The sequence below is a fragment of the Nyctibius grandis genome, chromosome 5 (genome assembly GCF_013368605.1).
Source record: "Nyctibius grandis isolate bNycGra1 chromosome 5, bNycGra1.pri, whole genome shotgun sequence".
Classification (NCBI taxonomy): Eukaryota; Metazoa; Chordata; class Aves; order Nyctibiiformes; family Nyctibiidae; genus Nyctibius; species Nyctibius grandis.
The window spans coordinates 72,277,611-72,299,883 of NC_090662.1; the positions used below are offsets into that span (position 1 = coordinate 72,277,611).

General features: G+C 37.2%; 1 protein-coding gene across 1 annotated transcript in view; it reads left to right on the plus strand.

Moving 5' to 3' along the window:
- The window catches only part of ERC1 (ELKS/RAB6-interacting/CAST family member 1), a 310,530-nt gene that overhangs the window by 152,143 nt on the left and 136,114 nt on the right, over positions 1-22,273 (plus strand). The window contains 1 exon segment of the mRNA XM_068401134.1: positions 14,681-14,816. Within this exon segment, the coding sequence (XP_068257235.1) occupies positions 14,681-14,816 (136 nt within the window).

The window sequence follows — 22,273 nt, forward strand, 5'->3', positions numbered from 1 at the left end:
GGAGAAATGAACTGGCAGAAACCTGATGAAGTTCAAATGAAGGCAAGTGCAAAGCTCTGCACCTGGGATTGAATAACCCCCACATCTGTACCAGCTGAGGGCCAACTGGTTAGAAGGCTAGTTCATAGAGAAGGACCAAGGGGTGGCTGAGGACAAGTTGAACTTGAGTCAACAGTGTCACGCTACTGTGAAGAAAGCCAAATGCATACTGGGCTGTATTAGCAGAAGCGCAGCTAGCAGGTCAAGAGAAGTGGTTGTTTCCCTCTACTTGGCACTTGTGAGGCTGCATCTGGAATGCTATGTCTAGTTTGGGGCTTCCAGGTACAAGAAAGACATTGGGATAATGGAGTGAATCTAGCAGGCAGGCCGGTGAGATGACTAGGTGCTACAGCACATGACATACAAGGAGGGGCAGAGAGAACTGGGTATGTTCAAGCCTAGGAAGAGGAGCCTCATGGGAGCTCATACTGTGGTCTTTCAGCTATCTAATGGGAAGGTCCAGAGAAGAAAGAGCCAGACTCTTCTCAGAGGTTTTCAGTAGGACTGAGAGGCAACAGACAGAAATTACAACATGTTCCAATCTAAGTTCCAATGAGATAACAGGCAGAAAAACTTCACAGTGATGGAGTCAGGTACTGAAACAGGTGCCCAGAGAGGTTGAGGAGTCTTCATCACTGGAGATATTCAAAACTCATCTGAACAAAGCTATAAGCAACCTTCTCTAATTTGGCCTTGTTTTGAGCAGGGGATTGAACCAGGTGACCTTCAGCGATCTCTCCAAAATTACTCCATGATTCTAACTTACTATGGTAAGCTAATCTGTGTTCTAGGGCAAACTCTACAATTTTTGTGTGCTTTTGGTAAGAATTTGCTGCATAATATTGACTTTGAAAAACAGGATAAACAATAATTTTCTTGTTATTCCATAGCACTACAGTTGTAAGAAAAGAAAGAAGAAAAATGTGGTGGGAGTGGTCCACTACACCTTTATTTCTCGCAAATTTCTACTTATATTCTCAGTTTTTAAACAACTTTAAAAAGCCCCAAGAATTGCTGCTTTCCAGGATAATGCATCACTGTGGTATGTGTCAGTGTGATATTAGTAGGCTTGTCCTTTCATAAATAATAATTCACCCAGATGTTTTTCTTTCAAGATTTCTAATGTAGCTCCTCTTACTTCTGTCCCCTTCTTCCCCATTCCTAAACACAGATACTCTCAAACCTTATTGCTGTTCACAGAATCAGAGAACATAAAACTGGAAATTATCTCTGTTTCCCGTATTTTTATATGCTCTCTGTAAGCTTTTCTTGCTGTCTGAGAGCTTAGACTGGGACAGTGACCTTAGATCTGACAGCGTGGGGTTTTACTAGTCTGTATCTGTCGTTACCAGGTATGCTGTTACGCCTCGTCGTTCAGGCTGAAAGAACCGTTTTCCATTTGAAGTATTCACATCCCTTTTTGTCACATCCTTTCTCTTGCTCAGGTTGTGGGCAAATAAAATAGAGCGTATTGACTCTGCGTCTTCTTCTCAGCTGCCTTGTTGAGACAGCGTTTTTCTGCTGTGAGATTTTCAGCTGGCTAGGAAGTTACTTCTCGTGTTTAGTCCGCGCTTGTGACTAAATTGAAATGTTATCGTTTGTTCTTGTGTTACTTTTGAAGATCAAGTTCCATTTTGAACTGCACACAAGGTGACTTCACTGCCTCAGATGAGAGCATTGGAACCCTTGTGTTTCACATGTGCCTTTCAGTACTTTACTCATCAATTGAGAGCATTTCTTATTACCACTGGCCACTAGCTAATATATTTCATCCTGATTCCTCTAAAACCAGCTTTCCTAACTGGCCTGTGCATCTTGTCTGCAAATAATTTCTCATCTTTTGGATGAAAAATATGCTAGATGAGCATAGGTATTTATTATAGTCATACAGTTTGTAGATTCGGTGCACACTTCTAATGCTATCACTCAATTAATTTGAAATCACTCTTGATGACATTACTGTAAAATGAAAATAAAATTGCTTATCCATAAAATCCCAAGTAGGCTATTACACATATTGCAAGATAAAAACATGCTTGACATTCTCACACTCAGATTAAATTGGTAAGCTCTTTTCTTCCCCTTTCTCTTTGACGGCTCTCATTTCATTTCATAGGCCATTCTTCTTAATTGAAAGAAATGTTTTTTCACTTCCTTGGAGAACAAAATATTTCCACTTGTCACTTTCTGTTCATGACTGACTAACTCCTAGCTCTAAGGGGTAAAGTGCCACCTATCTTTTTAGTGACCCAGCATACTCAGTTCGACATGAACTGTTTTTACATGCAACATTATGATGTCCATGTATCTATTTACAGTACTGAACAGCTTTGATAGAAATTTGGATCAAGCATGATGGTAGTTTTGGGGTGATGGTGAGGTTGGAGTGATTCGGTTCCAGCATCCTTCTTTCAAGCATTCTGGAATGAGCTTGATCATTACAAGTAGCCTATCTCCTTTTTTAAAAACCAAGAGTGAGAATATTAGAAACCTGAGTTGCAAAATGCTCTCTGTAGATAGACGAGAAGAGCCACATTTGGTCCTGGAAATTACAGCTGCCAACAACTGGCGGTGGCTGAGCTGGCATGCTCAGTGCCAGCCTTGACAAAAGATGGCAAAAGGTGCCAATCCAACAGAAAAATGAGGCTGCTTTCCTACTAGTTCCTACTCTCCTGTGTTGCTCAGGTTCCTCCTAGCATGTAAACTTGTGGCTTCTCAAAGCCATGGATTTTTGCTGTAGCTCACCAGATGGTAGCTCTGAAAAGCATATGTTGTCTTTCTTCGCTTTCAGCATCAGTCCGACTTTTAGCTTTATCAGTCCCACTGGCACTAGTAGCACTGACCAGATTGTTTCCGTTCTGAACACCAGCAAAACTCAGAATGTCTGCAAACTTCCCCTTGCATTTTTAATGTCTTGAGTTGTTCATGCCATGTTTGATGAAGTCCCACATGCTGGGAACTAAAAGAGGGGTGACATAATGCAACTTTACCCTGCAAGTATATGTAAGGGTAAAGAATCTTAGCCATGCAGACTACAGTGGGGATACTGTATCTTTGAAAATACATTTTTTGGGGAGCATCTCCTGTCATAAATTTTCTCTTTCACCAATAGCGTGTTCAATGTAGTTTGGTTCTTTCTCTAATAATCTGCATTATACGCTCACTTAATTCCTTTAGTCTGCAATGTTGGTTTGTTTTTTTTTTTTTTTAAAAAAAAAAAAAATGTATTCTGTTTAATTTTTGAATCTTCAGCTGGTAGGATTCTTGGTTTTGCTGGATGTGCCTGAATTCCTCACGTAATTGTACCAAATAAATAACAGCATTAATCTTGTTAACTTATAACCAACTACTAGATGGATATACACGTTCACTTCACTTTTCAGTGCGTAATTTTTCATTTTACATAAATAATACCAGCAGAATATGTTAGCATTGTCACATAGAGACCTGAACAAACAGTTTAGAAATAGATTTTTTTTTTACTACTAACTCCTCCTGGCAATATATATAAAGGATATAAGAGCAAACACTTTTTCAGTACTTGACATGTCAACATATTTTAGAGGATTGATGTCCAATTAATCAACATAAGGTGTCTTTTCTTTTAGCATTGCTTGGTTGCTCCCTGTTCTCTTGCAGCTTGCACAGAAAATCTTTTTTTCTTTTTCATCATTTACTTTTAGGCCATCTGGTATGAAAAAAACTGGAAGAGAGCATTAAATGAATTTACTAGTAAAAACTTTATTAGGCTAATGCAAAATTACACTTCATACTGCAAAAGCATCCGCTAACTTGGAATATGAAAAAAATGGATTTTTTCTGGTGCATTTGGAGTGTAACACTTATGTAATAACTGCAACGTTTTATGTGATTTCTTCTTAAAGGAAATGTTTCATGATCATATCTCCCAATCAAAGGGACTGTTCACTACATAATAAGTAATAGGCATAGTTTTTGTAGAGGCTGTGCAGTGGCATTATATAAAGGTTATCAGTGAGATGCAAATAACTGTTGTTCTTTACTTTTTAGTTTACGACATACCTTCTTCCCTTTCTTGTATCTCTTGCTTTCAGCATAGATTTCACATTTGAATATGGAATATGCAGATCTCTCTACTCCAAGCGATGGGGCATAGCGCACAGTTTTTGACAGTTTCCTTCCTTTGTTTATTTCCATGTTGGTTTTGAGTATGCTTGGATCACATGAACAAATGACAGCTGAAATGTAGCTGAAGGAGTCTGCTTTGTATTTTTAAATTCTTAAAGCTTCAAACATTTTTGTAACTTGGGCAAAAATCTTATAGTGTGAACGAAAGCCAAACATTTGGAAGATCATTTTAAAGTATTACTGTGTTGGTTATTATTAAATTGAAGGGGTAAGTACATGCTATTCTAACTTATTCTAATTTTTCTCCTAAATTATGCTGTAAGGCTTCCGATAGCATGATCTGTTTTGATTAAATTTCCCACCCTTACTTCTACAGGTATGTGACACTCTTGTTGAATGCATTTAATTTTCCTAAAAATTACTTCCTCTGTCTATAAAGAAACAGCAGATCCCCAAACTCAGAACCATTCTCACTATCAAGTTTAAGTTTATTCTCCTCAGAATAAACACCTTCTGAGGCAAAAAAAGAATTTGCGTTATAGTAGTTGCAGTTTAGATCCCATCCAAACCAGACTGCTGCCATCCCTCAGTCTCCTCCTTCACCCTGATCAGAACCAAAGATTTCCTCAGTGCCTCTAAAACTGAAACTTAGCACCACCAGTGAAGGTTTCTTGATGATCTTGTGCCCTTGTTTTGGGTAGTCCAGAAGGAGCCTTGGGTATCAGTGCTGCATAACTTATAAAACTATAGCAATTCATGCCGTTGCTGGTCTCAGTAGTGCGTCTTGTGCATAGTTTTCCAAAGCTTACGGCTTTATTCCTGAGTAAGTTGGACGTTTTGCGATTGATCTGGCTCTGTATTAGTTTCCTTCCTTGTGAAAGAAGAATTTAAAAGATTTTAAAGATTTTATTTTTAAAGATACTATTGCTCCAAAAATTCAGGAAGAGTGGGTTGTGTGTGAAGACCTGGAAAGCCAGCATTGAGGAAAGCTGCAGTTTACTATGAAAGGCCGCATCAGGGGTACATTCTTGGCAGATCAGCTTGATTATCTTCTGTCATTCGGAGGGACTGAAGCAGTTTCAGGAGCACATATGAATTGCTAGTACTTTTCTGTTACAGATGTAGTCTTCCCTAGATACATTTTTATCTTCGGGGTTTTTTTTTCTTCAATGGACAGAAATATATCTTACTAGTTTGCAAATATCTGCAAGGAAAATCTAATATTGAGTCAAGAGATACTGAGTTTCATTAAAGCCACATGGCTTTTTAATTTTTTGTAACTAGTTTAAAGGGTCCGTACACTGCTACGTTCTTCCTTACACCTGTCTGCACGAGCAGAAAGCAGTCAACAACAAAAAAACCCACCAAAACCTTTAAAGGAATTTCAGCTGATTTCTTGAACATTCCAAAGAGGAAGGAGTGCATTTTCTTCTACACCTTGGAATAGAGGAGGTTGTTTTTTGAATTAAAGGTAGAGAAGTTTTATTTTGAAGTGGAAAGGGACTGGAACTCCTCTCTTGTCTTTCTGTATCCTGTTTTCACCATAGCCTCAGTAATTCTTTATTAGATTTTCAACACTGGTTATATCTCTCAACCTGCAATGTATGTCTTCATATAAAAAGACAGATAATTTATAGAAAATATATGAGATTCCTGTTAGGAATATTTTTCTTGACAGTAAAGGCTGTTGTTTGTTGATCTTTCCTAATGACTATGAGTGTTCCCCAATTACTTGGAAGATTAATTCATTGAAGGGAGGCAGAAAAGATCTCAGTGACAGGCTACATCAAGGCAGTTGTCCTGGGAAAGGGATCAGCTCAATTAAAATCTTAATTTTGCCTCATTTGTCTCAAGGTCACCGTATAAAAAGTAGTTTGCTGGACTAGTGTAATTGTCTAGATAAAGAATTTATCTTCCTCAGTAGATACTTCAAACTAGAGAGAATTTGATTAACAAGCTTTGTGATCAGTGGGGATATCAGTGAGAGTGTATTTCATATGTCTGAATCATGGGGTATCTTGTCACTGGATTTTTTATTTTTTGTGTGCTTTTTCAGAGTATATTAAAAAAATTATGTATTTATTCAAAACACTCATGGACATACTTACCAGTTCTGTAGCAGATCCACTTACTGTGAAATGGTAGAAATCCCTCCTCAGAAGCGAAAGCCAGTAGTCTTGTCCATGCACATTACCGAGGCTATTACAGAAACCTCCAATGAAGAGACACTAGTAAATGGTGTCTGCAACACTCATTGAGTTCTCCAGAAACCCAGTGGCGTTCCTGCAACTTGCGAAGTATTCCTAACTGCCTTCTGGAGTCCTACAGCTGACAGACTGAGAAGACAGTATTACAGCTTTATCAGAGAAGGAGGAACTAAGCTGTCTGCTCTGTTTAGATAAGCTGTTCAGCCCTGTGTATGGTATATTTATGGCAAGTAATGCTGCTGTCCCCCATTTTCCAGGCAGTCAAAAGTCTGTAACAAATCATCTCAGTAGGCATTCTTCTTATTAACCTGATGTGAGCTGTCAAAGCCAGTATAACAGAATGTATTTTGTAAGAGGGATACCTCTTAATAAATCTGTTTGCTAAGCACCTGAAAGAAATATGCCAAACATGCCATTCTGAGAGACATTGTGATCTGCATTCCTAACCAGAAACTGGTCTCACCCAGTGAGTACCAAAATAGAGCTGTATACATCCCTTTTCAGATCCTCATGATAACGAAGATGTTGTAGCAAGGTACAGTTTGATGAGTGTGATAACATTGCTTATCAATCAATTCCATCCTTTTGCATACTTTTCACATTATAGTCTCTGGGAAAGGCCAAATTTGGATCAGATTTGGTACAGCTTCTTTGTAGCTAACAGGGTAAAAGCTTCTCCATTTACAGCTATAGAGAGAATCTCTATTGAAAACAATTTTGTTTTTCAGGAGATAAGCTAAATTGTATAAGATTTTTATTTGAGCATCTTAGCAACATAAAATCATCAGGCTTTTAGCCCTGAAATGGACCGGTTTACATTTTTTCAGAATGGTCCTGCTAGCATCACTGTCCTTGTATCATTTTCTTAGAGCTTTCTTACATTATATTTCATTTTAGGTTTTGTTTCAATGGCTGATTTTTAAATTTATCTTTTAATTATTGGTTGTATCAGGTATTATTCTAGAAGGAATGAAAAGATTGCAAACCCATATAGAAGAAAACAATTGCTGTATTTTGATTTCTTTTCTTTTCTGGCTAGTGGGACTGCAGTTAAAAAAGACATGTGTGAACTTAGATCACAAAAATACCCTCTGAAACCTCAATAAAATGCCATTCATAAGGAAGATTTTATTGCTGTTTAGAAAATACTTTTTTCAGCCAAATGGTGCAAGTCACTCGAGCAGAGAGTGACTGGCTGTGTGTGATCTGTTCACAGGGCAGTTGGCTCGTGCACTGGAGTTAAAGGTAAAAAGAACAGCACCTTTGGGACTTCTTCCCACACTGTTAGGGCCAAATTCAACTAACCCAGCATGTTGCAGGGAGAAGGAATCCACATTGAGGCCTAATCGGCCATTTTATAAATGTCATTTTTGGCTTTGCATCTGTTTGCTCAATTAACAAAAGCAGAAGAAAAAATACAACAGAACAAACTTATTTGTTGAACTACTGAATGTTTTTATTAAGGTCCTTAAAGCATTAGTATTTTTCTTAACAAAGTAACACTCATATCATCATCTTACAGATTTATTTCAGAATTCACCTGGAGTTTGTATTTTTAATGATCTTAGCTTCAATAAAAACTAAAGGTTGCAAGGTTTTAAGGTTAAAGGTTTGTTTTCTAGTTCAATTGCCATCAGCTTTCAAAAATAATTATAGAACTTGACATATAATTAATTTGATATTTAATCTCTGAAGCCTGATTTTGAATTTGACATCAGTTATGAAATTATGGTAACATATTCATTATTTTCATCACAAAACTTTCTTCCTAGTAAATAGATGCTGAGAATTTAAGTAGTTGGGAAGCTGCACATTGGTTTTGTTAGGGTTTTTTTAGCTGCACATTAGTGGGGCAAATAGGTGTAGTGGATTATATCTACAAAACTGGAATTATAGATTAGTGAAAACATGAGGTGCTATAGATGTTTACCTGAAGTTTTTAGAGTGTCTTGGTTTTAGTATGTTGTATCTGGCCCTGTCTGAAAGCGAATCTTTGGTTTCCTTAATTTAGTGTGGACTTGTTGCACTAAAATGAAGACACTTCTGTTAATCTCTGCTGTTAATCCCTCAGTTTTAGCCAGTTGGTTAAGTTGGTCTTTTCTTCCAATTATTTTGAGAATACAAAGACAACAGTATTTGACTTCACCGTTGTTTGTGTATAACTGGGCTATTGCCTCATGACTGGAGAGTAGCCTGGTTTATTCTGGTTTTGTTTGATCAAGCAATTGATGGAAAAAATTAGTATTTTCCCTGAAATAGCTTAGTTTGATAGTGCTTAGAGCATGCATTTGAGACGTGCTTCTCATCCTTAGTTAGATTTCTCTTTCTGTTAATGTATTTATTATGTACTTTTCTCTAAATTCACTAACTGTTGAGGCTGCATCATTTCACTCGAGCATAAGGAATATTGTTTCCATGAATGTGTGTTCCCTACTGATTGCTGAGAAACAACATTTCACAGTGGAAGCACCTGTAGCATTAGGATTTAGTGTGTATGGTTTTGATTGTATTTCTTGGTCTTCTGTTAGACTGAATCAGAGAGATTAATGCAAGAAGTTAAAAACTTAAAAAAAACTTAGACATTGTATGGCCAAATGTGGGAGGTTGTTGTGTTTGGCAGTTGACACATTTTACCTCAGAGAAGCTTGGACCTGAGTTTGAAGGCCTTTAGTTACTCACGCAGGTAATTCTTAACACCGAAGAAAGAAGACAACCAGTGTAGAGTTGAGATCTGCTTCTAGTCTTTGACTATCACACCTCCTGATTCAGACACTGTTAGGCTCCTGTTCCTAAAATCTGGGGCAAGCTGGTTTCCAATAGCCTTGCTAGTCTTCATCCCTTGCCCCCTCAAGTGCTGATCTGAACACACACTTTGTTTTTAAAAATCAAAGTTTCCTTGCTTTGTGAAATGAAGTCCACCCTCCTCATCTCTTAAAGCCACTGTGGGACTTCTTGTCTCACATACAGCAGACCAGTTAAATTTTCAGGGTCTGTTAATATTTTCATTGGCATATGTTACCTTGTCATATAAATGGCACAGAACAGCGAGGAACAGTGTAACAAAATGATGAGAAATTGTGGGAGGAGAGGCTCACAAGCAGAAGAGAGAACAGAGTGCTGGATTTTGCAACTGTGCATCTGAACAAGAGCAACTCATTAAAAGTATGTTGATTGGTCTTTTAGCTCAGGTGCAATGTGCAACAGAGGTGGTAATATTAAACCAAGCTGCTTGAAAAGCATAATGAAATTATTATTTCTTTTACTTAATAACTTAATGCACCATTTTTTTCACCTTAGAATAATATTGAAGAACAGTGATAAGCTACTTAAGAAGCTGGGATTGCTGGGTACAGCACAACGAGGCAAAGGAAGAGGCCCAGATAACACTCACTGTTCTAAAAAAAAATAAATCTAGCCATATGAAATTCCATGTAGATGTTCAGCAGTGTGTAACTTCCCTGATCGTAATTTTTCAATGCATAAGGTAGGGAACTTTGTTCAGCCTTTGGCTGTCAATCAGACACCCAGTTGTGGTGATGGGACTGTGTGATATGGTCAGTCCTGTTTCCTTCATCACTTATTTAGTTTCCTTTCATCACTTTCTTCTTCTTGAGGTTAAGCATTTAGCCTTTCCAAGCGCTGTCATTATTTTCTGTGGTTTCAGGATCAACCATTGGTAAGGTAAAGTGAGTTTTGAGCAACTAAAAGCTGAAGCAAAACCTTTTAGAACAGGGTTTTTTCTTATTTTTAAAATAAAGTAGCGGTTTTGGGAAGAGTTTCTTCTTGTCTTCCTTCTGTTATACTTCCTAGAATATAAATATTTTTCTTTGTGTACCAAAACTATATTAAAAAAAACACCAACAAACTGAAAATCCAACAACTCAGCTGTGTCACTGTGTTTATGACCTTTTAAATTCATAAGTTAAGGATATGGCCAGCTAAAATATTTGGTGGAACAGACCTTAAAAACAAAGAAGGGATGAAGGAAATGGTGGGGATAATGTAGTAAGTTGGACACTTCCCTGTGAGTTTTAAATCAACCCAGCTCAGATCACTAGCATACCATTGTGCTGATGTTGTTTTTTTTGGAGTAAAAATTTCCTTTTTTTTCTCACCCATCTAACCATTAATGAACATGACTGTAAATAAAGGTCTGGGCAACTTAGCTGATTGTTTCCTGCCTTCCAGCATTTCCTTCCAGAATTTTTTCCCATTATAGTGTGTTTTGTGCTCTGACCTGATTGCTGTAGTATTCTAGTCTTTCAGATGGCTGCTCCATTTCATTCCACATGTGAATAAATGTGCTCCTCTGTGTCTCTTAGGAGTACAAAGTGCTTTGAGGTCTTATGCAATGATATCAACTTCCTCAAAGGGGGCCGCGGAGAGGGAGGTGCTGGTCTCTTCTCTCTGGTGACCAGCAATAGGCCATGAGGAAATGGAACGAAGCTGCATCAGAGGAACTTCTATTGGACAGTAGGAGAATGTTCTTCACTGAGCGGGTAGTCGGTCACTGGAACAGGCTTCCCAGGGAAGTGGTCACGGCACCAAGCCGGTCAGAGTTCAAGGAGCGTCTGGATGACACTTTTAGTCGTATGGTTTAGTTTTAGGTAGTCCTGAGAGGAGCAGGGAGTTGGACTTGATCATCCTTATAGGTCCCTTCCAACTTGAGGTATTCTATGATTCTATGGTTCTATAATATAGAACATTATATTTCATAATACAAAGCACATTGGCAATTTTAAACTAAATAATATATTACTTCATTGCATACAGTTTTCTTTGCAGTTTTTTTCAGTGATGTTGACTAATGCATCAGTTTAATTTATGTTGAGGAGCAAAGTGGGCTTTAAAGCAAATGAAGTTCATCTGTCCATCAGGATTAGTAGCTGCAGCAACAGTGAACTGTCCTGTGGGTGGTGGTAATGCTACGTCAATGAAGGCTCGAGCTAAACAGTCTTTCTGATGTGGCTGACTGAGAGATGATAGAAATATTTTCTGAGTACCTAAGTCAGATGAATAAAACAGGCTGTTTCTATAGCTGTGCACAAGATCTGTGTATTTTTTCATAGTGCCTGTATTCATTAGGTGGAAAATAGTGTGCGTGTATACGTTTTGTCTTGAAGGTAAGCTTCTGTGGTGATTCAAATGCATTGTAAATGTATACTTATACTTCGATTATTGTGAAAACACTGTTATGTGTTAGGCACATAACTGTGAAGGAAAAATATATTAAAATATAATTACAAAATAAAAATTAACTTATGCATATTTTCAGTTAACATTTTGTCGCCTTTTATTTTACAAGAAGAACATCTGAAATTATGCCAGAAAAGATAACCAGATGAGGGTAATAGCTTATGTTACATTAACATGTAGCATGAAAATCCATGTGAGGAAGGAATTAACAGCTGTATGTGCTGACGTGCATTACAGTAAAAGATAATGAGATTAGTATTAAAATGAAAAAAAATTCACATTAGTACAGAAAAAACTAATTTCATAAAAGCCTTAATAAATAATAGGGCCTGTAAAGCAAATAATCACAGAATCACAGAATGGTTAGGGTTGGAAGGGACCTCTGGAGATCATCTAGTCCAACCCCCTGCCAAAGCAGGTTCCCCTAGAGCACATCGCACAGGGTCGCGTCCAGGTGGGTTTTGAATATCTCCAGAGAAGGAGACTCCACACCCTCCCTGGGCAGCCTGTTCCAGGGCTCTGTCACCCTCAAAGTAAAGAAGTTTTTCCTCATATTCAGATGGAACTTCATTTTGTGCCCCGTGCCCCTTGCCCCTTGTCCTGTCGCTGGACACCACTGAAAAGAGTCTGGCCCCATCCTCTTGACACCCGCCCCTAAGGTATTTGTAAGTGTTGATAAGATCCCCTCTCAGTCTTCTCCAGGCTAAATAGACCCAGCTCCCTCGGCCTCTCCTCATAAGGGAGATGCTCCAGTCCTCTAATCATCTTTGTAGCCCTCCACCGGACTCTCTCCAATAGGTCCTTGTCTTTCTTGAACTGGGGGCCCCAGAATTGCACACAGTACGCCAGGTGTGGCCTCACTAGGGCTGTGTAGAGGCGGAGGATAACCTCCCTGGACCTGCTGGCCACAGTCTGCATTAGGAAATTTTAGGTAGTGCCATAGATACCTGTATCATTTGAAATGTTTATTGCCCGACTTTTGTTGCTTTTTGACATCAAAGGTAGAAAGTGATAGTTGTATCCTGCATGTGAATTGAAGTTTCCAAACAATATGACAATTACGAGAAATGATCTGAGTATTACAAGCACTAGGTAATTTCAAGACTTCCGTCTTTTAAACTGCTTTATGAAAGCTTGAGTTTGTCTCAGAGTATCTACCTAATATATTAGAAAGACATTAATTTTGGTTCAAATGTGAGAAGGTGGATGTCAACAGTATATATCCTTATAATTACTCCTTTCTTTGAAATACATATTTTGTTTGAAGACATTTTGGACCATGCAGGAGATTATCTACTTCAGACATATTTTGATGAGGATTGTGGTTTTATTAATATTCTTGGCTCATATCTAACCAGTAGATTACAGTAACACAAACCAGTTTCCCGACAGGTGAATCTAAGTTTGCAAGTTTATAAAAAATAGTTAATTCCCCTAATTTTAATTTAGAAGTTGAATAAGAATTCTCATGTGGAATTGAATTTGTTGGGCTTACATGTTTTCATTTTCTGCGTTAACTTAGCTATACTTGCTATGTTTATTTTATCGGATAGATAGAACCGTGTATTGTACAAACTGAGCTGGTGCCGACATAATATTTCCAAGAAGTTGTTTAATCACCGAACAAGTCTGCTTTCAAACTGGGCAATACGCCCATTGCCAGTGTGCAGCACTGGGTTAGAACAACTTAACAATTATACTGGTTGTGTTTAAAAAGCATCCTGGCTCAAATCAGCTGTAACTGTTGGACAAGGTAGTTAAGTATGCCAATAATATTTTAACATCATTGGAAAAGGACTTTCCTTTCTTTCTTGGTCTCTGGAGCCAATACACACTTTTTCACACTAATAGAAGTTTGTTTAGCACCAAGGAAAATTTGCTGTCGTTGCAATTTTCCCAGCTCCAGTTGGCTTACATTGCAAAAAGCAGAGCTCAGTGTTGAACTTACATTTTTTTGGAAGAACTCAAAGCACTGACTAGCCATGTGCCATGTAATTTGAATATAAATATCACAAAGAGATATGTTCTTGATCATACTTTTGTTATGAGTTCTGAAGAAAATATTAAAGCAATCCGAGTTGTTTGTGATCTGTTCTAAAAGTATTTCTGAAATACAGAAGAAACATTCTTCCCTTTCTGTGTGGATAACATAACAGATAGGAAGCTAGTATATCATTCTGCTTTCTAAACAGTAAATTGAAGAGCTGTCTCTCTTACTTGCATGATGTTTTGGGGAAATCTTGCGACCAAAGAATCTGTCTTTTATTCCAAAATCCAAACTCCAGATATAATTATGGAGAAAAGGGCTGAGGAAGCAAAGCTAGCCTGTTTTGTTTTGATTGGACTAAAAGTTTAGACTTAAGTTCTCTGTGGTCAGGAGGCTGAGATTAAAGGGTCTGTAATTAGATTCAATACTCCATGTGTCTTAATGCCCAGAAAGGCCAAGCCCTGTCTGCAGGCAATGGTAGTTGCCATGATCATCAAAAATAATTCATAGATGCAAGTGAAAAGGAAATTCTGCATGCTTTCTGAAATGGTTTGTTCTTACTTACTCTATCTTGTTTCTGTAAAACAGAAAGGATAGGAAATCCCTCAAAATATCTCATAAACAAATAGAACTTGACGTTGAAAAGGAATAGTTTTACTTCTGGAATCAAACTTCGTAGATCTTGTAGGTAGCCCTCTATGTTCAGTCATGTTCCATTCTTTTTTCCTTTTGATCCTTCTATTTTCCTTACATTAGATAGAGTGGTACCCAAAGCAAAATAGGCTGTTAGATGTCTGTAGTTTTTTATATGTACATGTGTGTATGAACAGAGAAGAGATTTCTGCCACGTAGTCACAAGAGGGCAGGTGCATCTTTTGATTAGTAGTTTATACCAAATAATAATCAAGGTTTGTGTTTCAAAAATTTCCACATTTAGGTTAATAGTAATGAGCAAAATGAAGCGTTCTTTCGGCTGAATTAACAGTTGAGGGTGACACTTGAGGATGAGTTTGGTGTTGGTGACCTTCTGCAAACGAAGTGATGGTGCTTGAGGGTTCCACTCTTCCCCAGTCAAGCTGCCCAGAGCTGGGGCTGACGGGAAGCGTGCTCTGGACCACGCTCTGAGTGCTCTTCTCTTTTACAGGCAAGTTAAAGATCAAAATAAGAAAGTAGCAAATCTGAAGCACAAGGAGCAAGTGGAGAAAAAGAAGAGTGCACAGATGCTGGAGGAGGCCAGGAGACGAGAGGATAATCTTAATGACAGCTCCCAACAGCTTCAGGTAACATGGGAATTGAATTAGATGTGGCCAATCAGCCAGGCTTCGCTACCTTGCTCTCTGCTGTACCTCCTGATCCCTTTCATAGCTGTTACCTAAGAAATTTGTTACTGATTGTTTAAAAGGACACATCTGTCCCAGAGCACTTCAAAGAAAGCATCCTCTCTCAGTTTCCTTCATAGCTTACCCCATTTTCATAAAAGGGAAAAATAGTTTTAACTGTCAACTCAGTTATAAAGTGGATCATTGAAATAATTTTATCATTTTGCATTGAGATTAGTGTGGCATTTCTTTCTTCACTGCTCTTCTAACAACCTTTTTCTTCAGCTGTTTTGTGTGTTTTCCTAGCTGGTTTTACCTTATATTGGTGCCTTTTCTTCAGTAAATGAAAGATAACCAAGTAAGTATTCTTATAGTAAATTATAATTGTTGCGGGTTAACTAGGGGACCGTGTTTTCTGTGTTTACTCATCCTTGTTTGCCAGTGAAACCCTACTCTACTCATGAATTGTTTGTATGCTTACTAGTCAGTTTGCTTTATTTCTGAAATGGTAACATACTGCTGCCCTGCAGAATTATCTGGTTACCTCAAATCTAAATAGACATATGAAAGTCACTGGTATGAAAGCAAGTCAAATATTTCTCAGTGTACTGTATGTTGGTATTAGCTGTGGATGGTTTATCAAATGGTAAGTTTTCAAGTGCTGTCATAAAAATGTTAAACTGTTGCCATGAAATAAAGCAAAGATACAATAATGCTAAGTGAGGAGTTAATAAGTATTTAGCCTGTGATTTCTTTAATTTACAAAAATAACTTTACTTTCAGTGAGTGAAAATAAATGTGGAAACAGTAGTCTACCCAAGAAGTCTTTTAAAATTACTTTTTAAATCTTTAGAGAGCAAGCCTTCTCATAGGTGTTTCCCTTCATTATCGTAGGTTAAATACTGTTTCTTGTTGCCAGCTACATGTCTTAATACAGCTACAATAAAGACACAGAATAAATCCTAACAGTTCACTAGCAAGATGAATCCCCTCCTTCATTTAACCAGATACTTCTTTACTCTGTTCTGTGAAATTCCAGGGGGATGGTTTCAACTCTTTAAGAACTTTTGAAAGAACCACAGAAACATATGTCCATGTGGAATGCTCTCGGATGCACCATTTTGTGGTTTCCCCCCTCAATTCCAGTCCTGTATGTGCAGGGCACTGAAATAGTTAAGTTTCGAGTGTATGAAAATGATTTCATAACTGCAGACTTTTATAAAAGGCTGGGATGTGGGATTTCTACATCTGCTAATGGGTTTTGTGGCTGTAATGCTATGGCAATCCACAACGCTCTCGTTTTGTGGCAGCTTAAGTTTAAATAACACAATCCTCCTTCTATTAGTGAAATGTCTTTAAAAATTCCTAAAACTAATACAATATTTGTTTAGATTTCTAATCTGCATTTGAGTAAATCTATATTTTAAGTTTGAAAAGATAAGTGGTACTTGACATATGCGTTGCAGTTATGTGCATGGTGTATTTATTGAATGACACCATTCCACAAGACCATCTTCTTTGTTTTTATGTAGCACTTTCAGATTTTAAAAGGTATGGCTTTCTTTTCTGGCTTTTTCCCCCACAATTATTACTTCCTTTTTCATTTTTCTTTCTTTTACACAAATGGAATGCATTGGAAAAAGCCTGAAATTTGTTTTCTCTTAGCTCCTATTTGCGTACTAAAATTGCCTTTTTTTTTTTTAAAGAAACAGTAAATTATGTAATATGTCTGTGCAACTACACATAGCAATGAACAGACAGTGACATTCTGGTTACTGATAACTTTGAGTTCCGTTAAAACTGTTTAACACCAGTTTCTGATACTTCAAAGAGATTGTACAGCTTTGGTGGCAGCAGTGAGGCAGCTTTTCCTCAGAAATTAGGTGGCAAAAAATGGCGCTGCTCTCTATCAGAGTTCTTTAAGAATGTATAACTGTTCTTGCTATATCCTATCCAATTCTTTATTTACAGAGTGTTTTAGCGGTAGAGAGATCATCGATATAAAACCATGACTAGTATAGGTAGCATAATTTTACTCTAAATATTTCCTCTTTTTTAATGTCAAAGAAACCAACTTATGTCTAGGAACAAGAAACAAATAACCAACTGTCTCTTTTGAGGAAGCCAAGTTGTTTGATATTTTTCACTTTTTCTCCAGTGTTACTTTGTTGTAGGTTGGTGGTCTAATAGGGAAGCTAAAATTGGGAACAAAGATGTCAAAGTGTATAATTTTGTTATCTGTACCTTTTTACATTCAGTTTTTCCAATTAGAGTTGTCTATACAGCAGTACATATTTTTTCCACTTTGCTTATGTTGTGTTTTATTCTGCAGTAGTGTCTGTTGCTTTCTATATAATTATATGCAAGTATTTCTGAAATTAAAAATACACATTATTAAATGCATGTAAGAATTTAAGATTGAAGTGGGATGTGATAGTTGACATTGAAATGTGTAAGTTATCCTAGTATTAATATGATTTTCCCTAGTGCCTTTCCTGCTTTTGTGAACCTAATTGTCCTGTTTGTGTGGGATGGATTTTAGAGAGTCTTTCCCCATATTCAACACAAGGCTGAAGGGAGTGCTTTCATTCACAGGTGAAAAAGGTCTGTATGCTCTAATGAAAATATCAGGCTAAGGTGAAATATGGAGTGTTTAATGACAAGTGACAGGTTCAATAAAAACTCCTTCCTTTAGAAGAGCCCTCTGCTTCTAGCCTCTCTCTCTCAAGAACTGCAACGTTTTGGTTTCCTGGAAGTAAAATTTACCCAGGACCATGTTTCAACTTGTTATTTACGGAGACCTGTCTTCTCTGTAGACTCTAAAGGGCACTGCCTTCTAATCGATTAAAAAATAAAAATTAAACGAGAGGAACGTAGAAATTTTTTTTTTAATGCAACCGTTGTTGGCTTTGGGGTCAGGACACACAAGCACCAATTTCAGATAATTTTGGTCTTGGTGGTTTTGGCTGGAATTAATAATAAGACATTGTGAAATGCTTAAAAATATATGATCTGCATGTTCTTCGGTTGACTGTCTGCAATCCAGTCAAATAAACACACTCCCAAGCACATACTCCACTCCTCCTCTCTCTGTCCCTAACAGGCATGTGGTTTCTTTCTTCCTGAGTCCAGTAACAAAATGTTCGTTTATTCAGAGAGCTCTGATGGTGGAAATTTGGTATTTTGGGGAGTGGGGGAAGAATGAAAACCATAATGTCTCAATTCTAGTGAGATGGATAAATGGCTTTCCAAATTTGTCTTTTCCTCCTGGGTTCCCTTAAACCACAGCTCTCCAGAGATCTGAGAGGTAAACGAGTGTCTGGTCTATAAGCAGGATAAAAAAAAAAACAAGCTGTTGGGCTGGAGTAGAAAATTTTTGCTTCAAGTAACTAAAGCTTGTCTATTGTGGAAAGGAATTGATATGCTGTTTTGTCCTAGAAAGGTAACATTTACTGAAATTTTAAGATATTTGAATGGGCACTTGGAACTCACATCTGGAAGGCAGTATGCATATTTTCTTGCCATATCACTCCAGCATCTTCCAGAGTTTTTAGGAGGAATTTTCAGAATATTTTGTGGTATGGAGTTGTCTAGTGTACTACAGCAGCTATCCAGAAATTTCTAATTGCTGCTGACAAACTGTATATACAGCAGCTGAGTAAAATATATTTGAATGCTTTAATGAACAACTGTAAAACCAAGTAAATTTGTTAATTTTTTCTTCTTTTTCCACACCCAAGTTTAGATAATTGAATGTATATTTCCTAATCCATGAATTATACGTGCAAGCACGTGTTGTTTGTTCCTTGTGATTATATAGTTCTTTTATCATATTGAGCATTAAACAGGAAAAATATCCTTCTAGCGGAAAGAACCGAATTTTAAATCTAAACATATGTGCAATTTTTTGTTAATAATGCTTTTACTGGTATCCAGACAAAGCTCGATGAAATGGATAGGTAGCCAAATACCTTCTCATCAAATGAACCTTCTAAATTCATTATCTAAATTCAGGAACTATTTGTTACAAGGCACCATAGCATGTATACACAGTCAATATAAATATTAAAAAATCTGAAAACCCAAGTGAAGCCTAGTACATCTGGTCTTAAATTACTGAAGAATTTCCTCTTGACATGCTATGATTTGATTTTGAGGGTAAGGTAGCTGAAGTTTTTTCATCTGATCTATTGATGGTAATACCATGCCATGATGAAGATGATGGTTTGTCGTCTTTCAGCTGTTAGTAAAGAGAGATCGTGCTCCCCTAATTAATCTATGAACTTGCTTTTGGACAGTGTGTATAAAGCTTCTGAATAAAAGGTTAGATAAAGCTTTCCAAACTTAAAGTTCAAGATTTCCTCCATAACTTTCTAGGCATCATCAGCTTCGAAGCAAATTGGTTTTGCTAGTTAAAAAGTGTTACATGTTTTCCTGGGATAAGTGAATTTCAAGTGCCGAGTTCCTGGCTAATCCCTCTTCCATATAGACCACTGCCATATCAGATTCCAGCCTTACCTGCCAGCTGAGTGGAGTGTACTTGCTTTATGCCTTGGATAGCACAGCTCAGCATGTGAAGGCCCATGAACCTGTCAGCTACTCCATTTCAGCCTGGTAGAAATCTATTCCTTCATGCCATCTTGCATCTGCAGGATTTATCCCAGAGAACAGCCTGACATATCAGACCTGTATTTTCTCACTGTGCTCAGATCTGTCTTTGGGAATTATTTGAATCAAAATGTTCGTTTTCTCTCCCTTCCTCTCCCAGTACTTTTGAGACATTAATTAAATCAGGAAGAAGTTTTGGCCTCCCTGTCCATGGGTAGTTCTCTGTGCTGCCCAGCCTTGTAGGTGTTAGTGTTCCTTGGGCCTGACGAGGTGCCATTATCACCTATGCAGGTGCCTATAATTTCACTAAATAGTATATTCAGTTCTAGGCCATCCTCCTTCTGCCCTCTAGGACAGAACTCATGGTGTAAAACGCTGAAAGGATATTAATTCACTTTGCAATTCACTTTTTAAGAAATTTGTTAGCATTTTTTGAAAGGGTAACTTTTTTCTTGTTAGTCATCAGATCATTCCGTAGTTGACCATAAAGGATGAAACTTCTCATTGTTACATGTTCTTGATAATTAAGCTAAATGTGATTCTGAGTTCAGAGATAGTATGCATCAGAATTGTACTATCTGTGTCTCAGTATTGCATAGGACTTCTGTTAATGGAAATGCAGCAGGTATGAACAAACACAGGCTCTAAAGAACAATGATACCTCATAAAAAAATCTAAATGGAATAAATGTGTGCAAATTATTCCTCCTGTTTTATTTGGGCTAGATGCAGTGGTACCCAGTAGGTAGTTTTGGGATGAACTGACCCTCCAGCCTTTTCTCTGAGAGATTCCATGACAGCTGGCTACGCGTTAGAAAACAGGATATACATATGCGGTAGATACTTTAATATGCATCATGATTTTTTAGCAATGTAACATTCCAGTAACAATTTAAATTTCCATCAGCCTTTACAATATGTTACAGAAAATACATCAAAAGTTGCATTCTGTACTTGGAGAGTTGTGATTTTCAACACAGTGTGTGCAGTTACTGTAGAAACAAGGAAATATTTAACCCTGGCAGATGCCTAGAGAAAAAACTAGCTCTTACTCTTATCATGTCATAACTCTTCCTGTCAAGAGAGCTTTTCCTAACTTTCACAGAATCGCAGAATCACAGAATGTTAGGGATTGGAAGGGACCTCAAAAGATCATCTAGTCCAATCTTTCATCTAGTCCAAACTTTCCTGCATGTCTGGGAGAAGTTCCAAAAATGATGAACTTTTAGCTAGGTTTTTTTGTAAATTATAGTGAGGGGAAGTTTCTTGGGGTCGGGGGTTTACTTTGAATTTTAGCCTTTTTTGGGGGAATTAAAAATTTATGATTAAGTATTCCTGGAACATCTACTTATATGACGTAGATAGTGTATGGATGATGACTAGACAGTCTCACTTCATATTTTGTTATATCTGTGTGAAGTAATATAGTAGTTACAGACAATACTCAGGTATGGTATTCTTCATTTGCAATGCTCTCTGATTGAAAAAGGACTTAGGAATTTTCACAATGTTGATACCTTAGTAATTTTTATCATTTAACATCACAGAAACAGGACTACAAAGAAATACTAGTTCATTGAATAGCGGAGACATACTGCACAGTACCAAAAATTAGTGCATAACATGAAATAGCGATATCATGAAATTTTGTGTTCATGTAAAAATTACACTATTGGATTTCCATCTCAGCAAGACAGTAGTGCACATAAAAATTACCTTCTAGCTAAAAGAGAAGGTTTCTTCCATTTTCTCTGTTGAAGTCATAAAGTGCAACTTTATTTTGAGGAAGTTCATGAAGACTTGCTAACAGATTGCCGGAAAATAAACAGGAGAAGATAGGAAGATTATCTTGACAAACAAGAAGGAATGAAGTTAAGTACTGCGGCATTTGCTCAGATGAGGTCTTGTTCTTAGGAATATTAGTCCTTTTCATCTCTTATCCTTTTGGATCTGGTGGACTTTGTGAGACAGTAAAATCTTCATTTACTAAAAGGAAGCTCATCAAGACAAACTTTCATACGCATTAAGCCTTAGGAGTATTTACCTGGGTCTGTTTCTAATACCAATTTTCCCAATTTTCCATACAGAAATCTGATATCTGTATTTCTCCAAACAGCTGCATACAGACAGAGTATGTAGTAGTATGGGTGACCATTAAAAAAGTGTAAGATTATCTCTCCCGTTTCTTAATTTTCTTGAATTTGTGAGATTTTGGTGTGTTACTGTTCTTACAATGTAAGCTGTGAGCTGTTAGCAAATTGTGGGGACGGCCCTGTCTCCCGTTTTAGTAAAGGCATTTTTTCTGATGAATGTTTACAAAGTCCAAGTAACTTCATTGTTGCTCATGTATGCAGTGTTGCATGTTGAAGCAACAACAAAAATAATATACTTTTGAACATGAAAATTATTTGTCTCAGAAACAGATTTCTCTGTTGCTTTATGAATTGTTCAGTTGTGTTATTAAAGAAGGGAGATGCATGTTTTGTCTCTATCTAAAATGTAATATACATTTCTGAATATCAAAATAAATATATGGCCTTGTTCTTAGGTTTGATATGGCAGTTCTTAGAGAGACAGAATCTGTCATTTCTACATAATCGATGATTATGACATTAAATATATTGTTAAGGAATTGTTTTCTTCTGTGTTTGACCAGAGAAGAGCACTCCTTCAACAATACTTGTTACTGTAACATTTACAGAAAGCTAGGCTTGAAGAGACTTGACATTTGGAATGGATAAGCATATCCCTGGGTAGACAGCCATCTGCTCTATTTGTTTTCACTTTACAGTTTAGTTTACTATACGTTTA